Raw genomic sequence first — 12,121 nt, forward strand, 5'->3', positions numbered from 1 at the left:
ATTCTGTGTAGCGTAGATAGATAGGATTCTTTTAAACATTTTTCACTAAATAAGCCATACTGAGGTAAGAGATCTCATCTGCTTACAAACACCTTGGCTGCTCGGGTGCTCTAGCTTGTCAAAGACTCCACTGAGAGTCAGAAGTTGGTAGCAGCATGCTGTGGCCTCAAGCAGACCACAAACCACACTGTCACTGCAGATATGTTCTACTTCCATTTTTCTCTGTTTTGAGGTAAAGTTAACTGCATAAACACTAATCATGACCACAAGGATCACTGGCCCTGCACTTCATCTAATTTTGGACAAGGCAAAACCTTACCATGGTTCAGTCCTTACCAGGTGTCTGTGAAACATCATAGGCATAACAGACAGGGAACACAATAAGATTTACATTTCTAGTAACACTGAAACTTTAGGAAACTTGCATTATTCCCTGTCACCTAACAAAATATATGAGATCACTTTCAGTTTTCCTCACAACTAGGTTATTTACAATAGAAGTATATGCATAGAGGATGTGAATACGTAGTGCACAGATCATGATTTCTGTTGAGTGTTTTAAGACTGGTGGGATGCAGGGAGTGGATGTTTTGTGGATCTCTCTGAGTTGAAGGTAAAAATAAGTAGCTGCCTGGAATACTGGGGAAGTTGTTCAATGGCCCATGGGATGCCCTTGCATTCCTGTAGCCCCATAGGTACTGAAATTGCAGTACTTTCACTGTTTTCAGTGCATCTAAACTTCCCGTTTATGCTTTCAAAAAAGATCCAAAATTAAGACTATTTGCAGTCACCATCACAATATAATGTCCTGAGTCTTCAGCTGACTTTGAGACTTTCTATTAGGTGCTGATGAAAGGCAAGAAGGGTAATCTCCAAGGAAATTGCAACCTGCACAGGAAAGACAGAAAATGGTAATAAAAAGGACTTGTGATTTCTTCATCAGGGAGGACCTAAGATAGAGAACCTAAGAGCTGAAGGTAGAGCTCATGGTAGTCAATAAAGAGATTCCCCCTTCTGTGATACTTATATAAAACTCTACAGAAAGAAGAAACTTGTGCAAAGACTATAATGTAATGCAGTTGAGTCTTAATTTCACAACCTTTCTAGGAAAAGTGTTTTCATACACAGAATACCAACAATACGCTCATATGTCATAGTGATGAGTGTAAGCAACAAAGCAGAATTAAAAATAGATTAAGTAATACATGTTAAAGCATACTACCTCCTATAACACGTATAAAAACTTATGTATAGATTCAAAACTATACTACAGCTTCTCAGGTTCACTGAAAGTTTAGATATAAGCTCACAGTGCAATATAACAACTAGAACTATTTATGCAGTTTAAGATTACATTTTTCAAGAACTATATGTAATGTAGTGAGGAGATATTTCAGTGGAACTAATTTTGATAAGTCATATGTCCATCCTCTAGGAATGAGCCATAATGTGTCTAAATATTCTTTTACACAGAAGTTGTTCCAAAACTAGTCATTCTGAAAAGTAGTCCTCAGCAAAAGTATCTTTGCCAAAGTAATTAGTTCCACACTTTAATAAAAAAATATTTTTTTAAAAATCCCTGCAGATGTTAATTTGTTTAGGATAAGATTGCACATGTTGCCTTTTCTACAATTACGCCTTCCCCTTCAGTGTATATTGGGGATGGTTCATATTTGCAGTCAACTGTATAATCAAATGAATGTAGTTTATAGAATTAAGTGATTTGGAAAGTTAGATCAAGAAAGAAAAATACTGTTGATGCTGTAATAAAATTTGTAAAGGTTAACATTAAACTGGATAATTCTTTGAACCAGAAATATCACTAATCAGTAGAAAATGAGAACATATTGTTATGATTTACTTGTTATAAGTAGCTTCCTTATGGGACCATTTAATCACATTTGATATGATTCTCAATTGTGCTGCTTATTGATTTTATTAAGTCTTAAGTTTAAAAAACTGAGATGTAATTTTCATACAAAGAAGTAATTGAAATTGTCTCTTAAAGTGTTTTGTATGTTTTTGTAATAGCTGTCATTAATTATATTTGAAATGACAAATTTCATTTATATAGATTTTTGGGTTTTAGTCTAAAGCAGGTAAGTTTTTATAGTGATATAAAACTGAAAACAAATTAGAAAAAATCTCTTGAAGATGCCTTAGTAGAAAACTCATTGAATTATCAGGCCAGTACAATCAATACTTGGCCTAAGACAATACACTGTCTTTGATATGCCACATACTTCATAAGAAACTGAAACTCAGCCTTCTTGCTCCTATAAATTACCCATATATTGAATGTTATGCTATTGGGTAAACCTAACTGGGAAAGTCTTTTGATATGTTGAAACAAAGAACTCTGTGTTCCCCATATTTTGTCTTGACTGGTGTAGCAAATACTGTTTCTATTCATATTAAAATACAGTGTTTAATAGAAATACTTTTACTTCCAGTTTTCCAAGATTCCAGTGGGATGTCATACAGTGTATTCTTCCACCATCATTATCTATTATTGCCTATTACATTTTATGTACTTTATTGCATAACATAACATGGTACAGAGATGTCAAGCCACCACGATCACAAGCTTGAATATCCACAAATTGACTGATTTTCAGAGACTGTAATTTCTAAAGCAGCCCAATACAAGTTACTTGAGTACAATAAAGTGCTGCCATTGTATAATTGCAGAGCTGGTTAACACAATAGTTTCTCAGATGGTTCAGCAGTCTGCGTCCCTACTGAGGTATATTCATACATTCGAAACATCCTCAGTGACTTTTCTCATTTTGCTGATTTAGTCTATACACAAGAGTTCCTCTTTTTATATCACTATGTGTGGGTTGTTGGGTTTTTATAATTGTTGTGGTTTTAATTCATGAGAGTCCTATTTTTTATTGACTTCCTTCTAAAAGTTTCATTAGAAGATGAGCTTTCCAAACCTCTTCTCAGTCCGATGGAGATATTACTATAGAGTTTGATTCCAAATATTGAGTCCATGAGTTTAGGTCTGAAGTAATAAAAAACCTGAGAAGAATGAAAAAATAGAACTAGAAAGAACTATAAAATACCATCTAATCTGCCTGATCTTTACCTAAAATATCCTTTTAAGACCCCCCCAGTGATGGAGTTTTCACAGTTTTCCCACAGAATCCCTATCCATATTTTATTACCTGTACTGTTAGAAAACTTTTCCCCTGATACGAAAAAGTTAAACTTCACTTACTCCAGCTTCATGGATGTGTAAAACAAATTATTCTCTTTCTCTTTGCAGTTTTATGTCTTTCTAGTCAGTTATTTTCTTGGTAACCTTCTTATTAAGCTAAACTTTCCTAAGTCTTTCAGTTTTCTAGATTTATGAACCCTCTTTGTCTTCCATACACTCTCAATGGCAACATTCAGAACTGGAGACAAAATGCCTGCAGACACTATATTGATGCTGAATGCAGCAGAAAGATTATTTCCTGTGTTTTGGAATAATCTCTTACATCTGTTATCCCTGGCTTCTTCTGACAAAGATGTCTGGTCATCTATTTGTTTATCATCTGAGAATGAAAACTTTTTTTTTTTCTTTTTTAACTAGCAAAAGTTTCTTCTCTATTCATAACAAGCTTTTAATTGAAGGTTGCTATAAAACCAAGCTCAAACACCATGATGACAAGTGTCATTAGTATATTGGAAGTCACCTGGATTAGAAATCTCATTATCAGTCAACTGTAGCTGAATCTGACAGTGTTTGGTCCCTGTGTGCTGAGGATGCAGCTGTGGTTTCACTGGTCACATGCTAAAGAAACGAGTAGTGGTTATTTGTATCTGTGAACCTCAATACCGACAACGCTATGGTCACAGTTTATATATTTATGTGTCTTATGCAGGCTATAAATGAAACACACATAGTCAACTACCAATTTTTCCTGATGGCAATTTAATTGTGTCTATTAATTATGCTTTATAGCCAGATAGTAAACATATGAAATGCCAAAGATTCAGGCATTTAAGGTCTTGAGGATTTAAGGAAGAGTATCTTTGATGTGTTTGGAATATTTTGTCTGGAAAAAATAACCAAATGTTTCAGTTCAGAAAGGCAGATATTCATTTCAGCATGAGGTAGTTTAGGAGGATATACATGCTCTCCAAGTCATTGTCTGTTTCTCTCTCAGGAACAGAATTAGGAAAACCACAATATTGTGATTTAGGTTAAGATATAAAAAATATCCAAGTGAGAAATCAAAATGATGAATTACAATGCTACAGAAATCTACAAAACCACAAAAACTACAGAATAATGAATTGCATAAGTATTATGCAAATAATTACTATCATTACCGTGCAACTGAAAAACTAACAGGCTTATTTTTTTGCTGCCTTAAAGTTAGAAGTCTGGATATATTGCATTTAAAAAAAAAAAAAAAAGAAATGGAGTTTCTATAGCCAGTTTTCTTCAAAAATGTTTGTTTGGCTACGGATAGAGTTGTTGGATTATTTTTCTGGTTCCTTTTAGAATTGAAACCCACAAATATTTATGTGTATTTCATAATCAATAATTTCTTTGTGAAGGCTTTATATACTACATATCCCAACAGGCCTTTCTGTAAGTCCAGTTTGTGTACCAGTCATTTAAAGCTCTCACTTTAGCTCAGCAAGTCTGATTTCATAAATTCACTGGCATTATGAGTATACAGCCTGTATCATCTTAATGTAGGTAATCAGTTACCCAAGATCTGAGGTAGTTTCTTCCTCAAACAGATCACTTGTCTCCTTTGGTGTAATCATTATTGCAATCTTATTAGTTTTAATTGAGCATAGATTTGGAAAAATAGTCATCTTTATTGTCTATTTGATGGTATATCTACAATTTTCTTTTTGGTTGATGTGTACATTCCTTGACATGGTTAAAGCCCAGTTAAGGTTGTTCCAAATCAGGTGCAGATTAACATGTTAACATTTGAGCATTATTCATTGCCTTTATGTGCCATCCATGTTCATTTTCCCTGATTCCCACGGATCACATACGATCAGAAATAGTGGAAGGATATATTCTGGTTGGTCTCTACTCCTTGGATTTGTAATACAAGAAGACTGCATCACTGTAAATTTGTCATTTTATCAATCTTTTCTTATTGACAAATAGTAGTAGATGTTATTTTTTTTTAAATATATGTAATGCTAGCCTTTTCAATACACAAATATAATCTCTTTCTTTCATAATAAACTCCATCTTAACCCCTTTCTGCTTCTGCAAAAGTCAAAGAAATTCTATGGTATTCTATATATTTCAACTTCTTCCAACTTATTCCCACTAAGACTGTTTGTGTATTTATAAAATACAAACTACATCAAACGTCACTTTTATATCTGACTCCCCGAGACAGTTTGTCAGTGTGGGGAGGTATGACCCTCTCTCAGATAGAAAAACAAAGAAAGAATACCTGAATTTTCATTGGTGGTTGTGGTATAGTATTATTAGTATATCTTCAGGTATGCAAAGCAAGATGAGACAAAAAAGTTTTCACAAAACATTACTGGCCCATTCTTTCTATTGTTCCAAATCATGTCCAATCTATGGTGGGAGAGGGAGAGCAGTCTATCGGTACTTTAACTTGCATTCTTGTTCTAAGGCACTGTATGAAAACCTAATGTCATCTGGATATCGTAGCAGTCCTTAACATATAATTATGTGGGACCAACATTACTTGATCAAAGTAAAAGAGCAAGCTCTTATTTTATTTATAAGCCATCTGCCACAAATCATTATCATTTACTTAGGCCCTAAGTTACAGTTTCCATTTTAATAGTTCTATTAGTGTTTGGGTGGTTACTATGAAGATTACTCAATAAACATTGTCCAGAAAAAGCTAGATACTTTTAAAGCATAATCCTCTGGAATGTTTATTAAACAATAACACTGAACCTTCTGACAGTTTTATTTCTGAGAATGTTATAACGTTGTTATGCATCCCATCGGTAATTCTGCATTACTGAAAACTCCTGTGCAATGTAATGAGTCTTACCAAAAGCAGATGCAGCCAAATTAATAACAAGGACATCAATGCGCTATAGAAACCATATAGTGGGAGGGGTGGGATGGGGGAAAAAGAATGCAGAAAAGAATTCTGTTTCACTTTTGCAACAAAAAGTAACTGAAAGAAGAAGAAACAGTAATACAAAGATTTGAAAATGCAAATATAAAAAGTAGATTCACTGAAGAGAATATTTCATCATACAGTATATATTTACTGTTTAATGCAAAGTCTCTGGACAAATTGAATGTAACTTAATTATAGGATGAAGGGGTTCTAAAAATTGTCTTAAACCCCTAAATTTTCTTCAATTTACTTCTGTAAATAGGTTTCTGCATGTCACATTTTCTGTGAGGCCACCCTGCAAGGATCCTTTTATCACCTGTTAAATGGATGCTATTCCTCTTAACTAACCACAAAGAAAGCTCAGTCTAAGGTTCAGTACACTTAATACAATGCTTCCAAAGAAGGGAAGGCTTCAGATAAAACTCAGTGCTTGGCTGTAACAAATCTGGTAAATGTTGGTTTCCTGCAATAAAAATAATAGGTGAAATCTTGGCCTATTGAAGTCAATGGGAATTTTGCCATTCATTTTAGCAGGTACAGTATTGCAACCAATAAATCTACTGAGCAAATTAAAAGAAGTGGGTGAAAGAAGGAAGAGAAATTCATGTAATAAAATCTCTACATTATTTCAGAGCTTGTTCTACTCTCCTTTGATTCAGTGTATAGCTCCTGATACTCCTGAGATGTGCTCACAGAAACTATTGTTGCAGTGTACAAAACACCAAGTATTTACAAAATATTTAATTAGCAATTTTGAAACAGGAAAATCAACTCTGTTGTTTCAATGAGTCAGTCTCCGATTCAACCAGAGACTGTTTTAAGGGTGAGTAACCAAGGGCAGTTGCCTAAGACTGAATACCATGGGGAGTGTTTTAAACTACAATAATTAAAAGTACATGTTATCCAATATGCCTCAATCTATGCCTGTGTTCTTGCTAGTCAAAACCTGCTCAAGCTCCACACAGATGCAGCTGAGTAATGTGAGTAAAATAACAGGCAAGTCTTTTTGTCTTTTTATATTTATATCTCTGTGTTTCTTTTTATTTATGTGTGAAAATACCTAATTTCTGATTTCTGATGTGTAATAAGTGTAGCCACCATATTTTTGTATGGGTTTTTCCAGATATCCTTTACACACTTACACCACATGGCCCATGTACAGCAAGGCAGTTTCAGAAAGATGCGGACTAAGAAATCAGGCACTCTACAGCCATACCACAGACATGTTATGGTCCTATCTGGAAACAAAAGACATTGGATGGGAGGAAATGTATGTGTTGGTACCCCATCATGGGCAATACTGTGATTTGAGAGCCCTGTTTCATTAGGAAGTGAGAGCTCTGACTCCTTCAGGTGATCCAGTACCTGGACCAAAATATGGAGAAGGACAACCATCCAGTTTGTGGGGCTCCTTCAGAGAGATTATTTGCAACCAAAGGACAGTTTGGAAAAAAAAAAAAAAAAAAAGACTGGTTAGAAAACAACAAGAATCCAAGGGTAGCTAAAAATACGTTATCTGATATGAAAGAAATATACAGGCAAAATACTTCCCAACATAAAAACATGGTGTCAAAATGTGATGGATCTGTAAAATCTTTGTTGAACTAGCTTAATATCTTAGATCTCACAGTAATAAACTAAATCAGAGCAGTAAACTTACACTGGTTGTGGAAGATAGTGACATCCATTGCAAGCATTGTTTTGCAATACAGTTTTCCTTGGTTGTTAAATCTCATTTTAATACTTATCAGATTATTCAACAAGAAATTTTCCCCACCACTTAAACACTCTGCAGGTTTCCAGCTCAGAGTGGTTACCTAGCAATACACGCAAATGTTTTTGTTGTCTGAAACTGTAGGACATCTACTTTGGTTTTGACCGTCATTGGTATTAAGTGCTTCTCCAAACTGGGGTAAACAAGCAAACAAACAAAACATGAACAAATGTCTTGCGCAGAAAATATTTTACATTGTTGCAGTGTTCTTTCTTTGTAAAAATGTTTATAAAACCAGTAGGAGGCACTCATAAATGATCAAATCTGTAACAAATCTTTTGTCAGCTCAGCTCATGTGGCTCAACAGAACGTCTAACAGTAGTCACCCCTAAGCACAGGTATGCTTATAGGTAGGATGAAAGCAGCCCTTCTTATTAATCACACTGTATATCTGCCTCTGCCTCCTTTCTTCAGTCCTTAAATAAACTCCATCTGGTTCTTACTACTTAGCTGTGCAGCTTACCTTTCATAATGAAGCATGCTTACTGCTGCAGAAGCAGGTCCAATGTGATTAAAATTGTTAGGTAAAACAGTGGTTGCTTAAGTCTAGAATCAGCTAACAATAAAACACGTGATCAGCCACAAAATGAAACTGAGAATGAAATCTTCACTGGGTGTAAATTAGCTGGATTCCAGCTGATTTCAGTGGGAGGTATTGAAAACAATGTTCTGGGCCACCTTTCTCTGTGTTAACACTTTATGGAGCACATCAAACAAGATACCAGAACGTTGCCTCTATAAGAAAGAAACAATCTCATCATATTGTAGACTAGTCCTGGGTTTCTGGTCTGCTGTGGCAGGGTGAGGACCTAGGTAGCTACAAGGGAATGACCCTGCCTATTTTAACTTAAACAAACCAAAACAAAAAGTGCCCCTCTCTTTGGGGTGCCCAGTTTATTTAGAAAGTCCTGATTCAGATTCTGTTCAACATACTGCAAATGCAAGATAAACAGTATCAAGACAACAGAAGCAAAGAGACAAAAGAGCTTTCTATGGTTTTTGGTCTTCCTTTTTTTTATTGCCATGACAGTGTCTCCATTCCTTTACAGTTTTTTGGTCACAGCTAAACTAAGCTGTGTTCATTACTGAGCTTGTGAAACTTTGTGGGGATTTAACCTGATAAAAAAATCATACTGCTGAATGACTGTGAAATAGGAATAATCCAGGGGAGGTAGGATATGGTAGGACCTCTTCCAGGAAGGACTCACAAGTAAGCTATGATGTACAACTAGGACCTGGCATTTCCCTGTGGTGTGCTTTGTTCTTTTAGGAGTTTATTTTGGAGCTGCCATGACATCTCTACCACAAATGCTCACAACATGCTCTGCAACCTCGACACAGATGGAGGCAGGCAGGGCCTGCTCCAGCTCATGCCAACAGGATATGATGCTTGGAAAAACACTGGGACTCTGTGACTGGAAGGGGCTACCCAGATAGTCAGACCCCTACCCCAACAGTCACAGGGTCAACTGAGACTTGGGGTGCCCTTGAAAACGTTGAAATTTCTCCTTTTGACAAGAATGTCAGCTATGCATCCTTATGTCACCAGAATGCTTAAACAGGTAAAAATACCACAGCTACAACCTTTTCTCTTTTACAGCTTGAGAACTACATTGTGGAAAACATGAAATCGGAGATGGTGCAGCTGCAGCAGAATGCTGTGCAGAACCACACCGCCACTATGCTTGAGATAGGGACGAGCCTCCTCACCCAGACAGCAGAGCAGACGAGAAAACTCACGGATGTTGAAACCCAGGTATGTTCCCAGAGTGGTTTTCTAAAAGCTGTTAATTGCAGAGAACTTTTCCCATCCTCTTTCTTTTCCAATGCATCACCACACAAAACATTTCAACACAGGGCTCCAAGAAACATACACACTCTGTTTCTTGGTACAAACAACAGTGATGACTGACCCTTGTTGTGTGTCTTTCTTTTGATTTCATTTGGTTAGTATATTTAGTTCTCTGTGTGTAAGGCAGGCAGGACTGTCCAGGAAACTAAATCAGCATTTGATTTCAAATAAACAGCTCAGCTACCAACTGTGAATGACACAAGTGTCAAGTTAAATAACAAGTTTCAGGCTAAAACAGAAACTTTGATCTCCATTGTTGTTTGCCTCTTTTACTACTAGTAGAAATTTTGGGTTTTTTTCCGCAAGATGTTTCCAGCTATTTGAGAAGTAGTGTATGGCTGCAGCTTTTACACTGTGAAGAGAGGGACAAGCATCAGCTTTTTTTATAAAACACTGTGTATTTGATATTACTGTAAAATTATATAACATCACATGAATTTAAAGAGCCATCTCCATATGATTCCTAGCACTAAAATTACTGTTATGATTAAAGTGTGAAGAGTACCACTGTCATAATACAGAGTACAATTTCATACTGGGCTTACTGCAAACACATGTACTGCTTTTTGTCTTTTGAATTCTTTTATCAGTTTAAGATGCATATTTGTTTTCCTTATTTTTGTTGACTTCTTCTTGGTCTTCACAGCATGTGGTATATTACCAGCTGGACTGTTCTTGTTGTTCATTTAGAACAGGAGAATTAAAGTATTGCATTTATTTGGTTTGTTCTAATAGCATATGTACATCTTGAAAGATTGTATTTTGTGTTATGATGTCCTTACATTTACAATATCATTACCAAGTTTTTACATAATCGCATTACAGTACACTGGGAAACAGCAGTAATTATGAAAGACAGATACGTTGTCTTACATGTGTTCCCTACATCTTTTTTCTACATTTTGGTTAATAGATCAGCATTCATTTACAAATGTGATCTCAATGACTACAGTTTCTAAAGCATCGTATATTGACTTATGAAAATGTTGGGGAAAATCTTTAATTCAGTATCAACTGAATATCTAAATGGAAACGTAAGAGGTGAAGACCTATGGGCTGTAGTATATGTTTAATAAAGAAAAGGGAGGTGTAGGAACTCTTCTTATATTCTGAAAGACCTACCTAGGTGTAAGTGTTGAGTACTCATTCACGGTTTCCTCCTTTAAGCAGGTAAGGGACAAAATGTACATTGCCTCTGTCTCACTTTTCCTTTGAGGAACCACTTCAAAGGAGAGGTATCACTGGCAACTGCGTGAAGGAGCAGATGATTTCCTCCTTCTATACCTATTGCTGAAGAATTTAAGGGATGTTCAAGATATCAGTTGGAGTGGCTCTTCCTTGTTGCAGTATTTGCTCTGACTTTCAGCTCAGTGTTGGTATTTTCTACCTCCCCTCTTTCAGCAGTATGAAAAAGTCCCGGTAGCCCCTGGATCTACCATCAATCAGAAAAGAGTGGTGCAGGTGGCTCAAGAAAGTGAAAAGAGACTGCTCTTGGCAGTCATGGAGGTAGCCAGATGCATGGCAGAGACGTGAAGGTCTGTAAGGATACAAGGAGGAGAAAGGCATTCCAGGATCTCATGCCTGTAATAAGAAATACTCAAACCAGACTAAGGAGGAGCCTGAAGGACTGAAGATAGAGCCTCCACCTCCTTAAAATCTCACTGACCCATCCCAATCCCTGATCCATCCAAAATCCCACTGATTCCCTTTAGGTTTTCTTCTCTACCTGAAGCTCTATTGATGTTTCATAGGCTGCTCCACAGATGTATCCTCTTTGGAAATGTGTTGGTGCTTTCCTACCTTCTTATCCCTTGCCAACATTTGTAATAAACTTTCAATTTCTGCCAGGTCCTTCTGAAACTGTGGTGATGCTTCCTGGCACTTCCAGATGTGTCCATCTTGAACAACATAACAGCTGCATATTGATCATTTCTAAATTTTTCAACCTCTGTACCCTTAAAAAAAGGACAACTCAAGTAGCTCTGTAAACATCAACAGTTTCAAACAAAAATAAGGCACTGGATTGAAAACTGTTCTCTTTGCTTTATGTTCTGTAACAAATTCCTATCATGCATGCATGAGAAAATGTTACCATATAATCCTTTGTTGATACTGATAAATGTCCTTCCAAGAAAGGTCTGATAGGTTCCATTAAAGAGGCATCATTTTCAGTTCCAGAAGTGACTGCATCTAAGTTGTTGTGTGCACATGTATCTACAAAAATTATTTACACACACTCCTTCAGACTCTGTGTAATGAATGACGATATCCCAACAAAATTAACTAACATTATTTAATATTATTGCTTTAATTCTTGAAAGCATTGTTATTTCAACTTTCAAATATTTTTTGTTAGAATCTATTCTCTTTCATCTAGTTAAAAGGCTTCTTTCAGTCTGATGTACTTAG

General features: G+C 36.0%; 1 protein-coding gene across 1 annotated transcript in view; it reads left to right on the forward strand.

Moving 5' to 3' along the window:
* The window catches only part of ANGPT1 (angiopoietin 1), a 171,573-nt gene that overhangs the window by 70,672 nt on the left and 88,780 nt on the right, over nt 1-12,121 (forward strand). The window contains exon 2 of the mRNA XM_074846774.1: nt 9,461-9,616. Coding sequence (XP_074702875.1) covers nt 9,461-9,616 — 156 coding nt within the window. The remainder of the gene's footprint in view (nt 1-9,460; nt 9,617-12,121) is intronic.

This window comes from Strix aluco, chromosome 1, assembly GCF_031877795.1.
Source record: "Strix aluco isolate bStrAlu1 chromosome 1, bStrAlu1.hap1, whole genome shotgun sequence".
Lineage (NCBI taxonomy): Eukaryota > Metazoa > Chordata > Aves > Strigiformes > Strigidae > Strix > Strix aluco.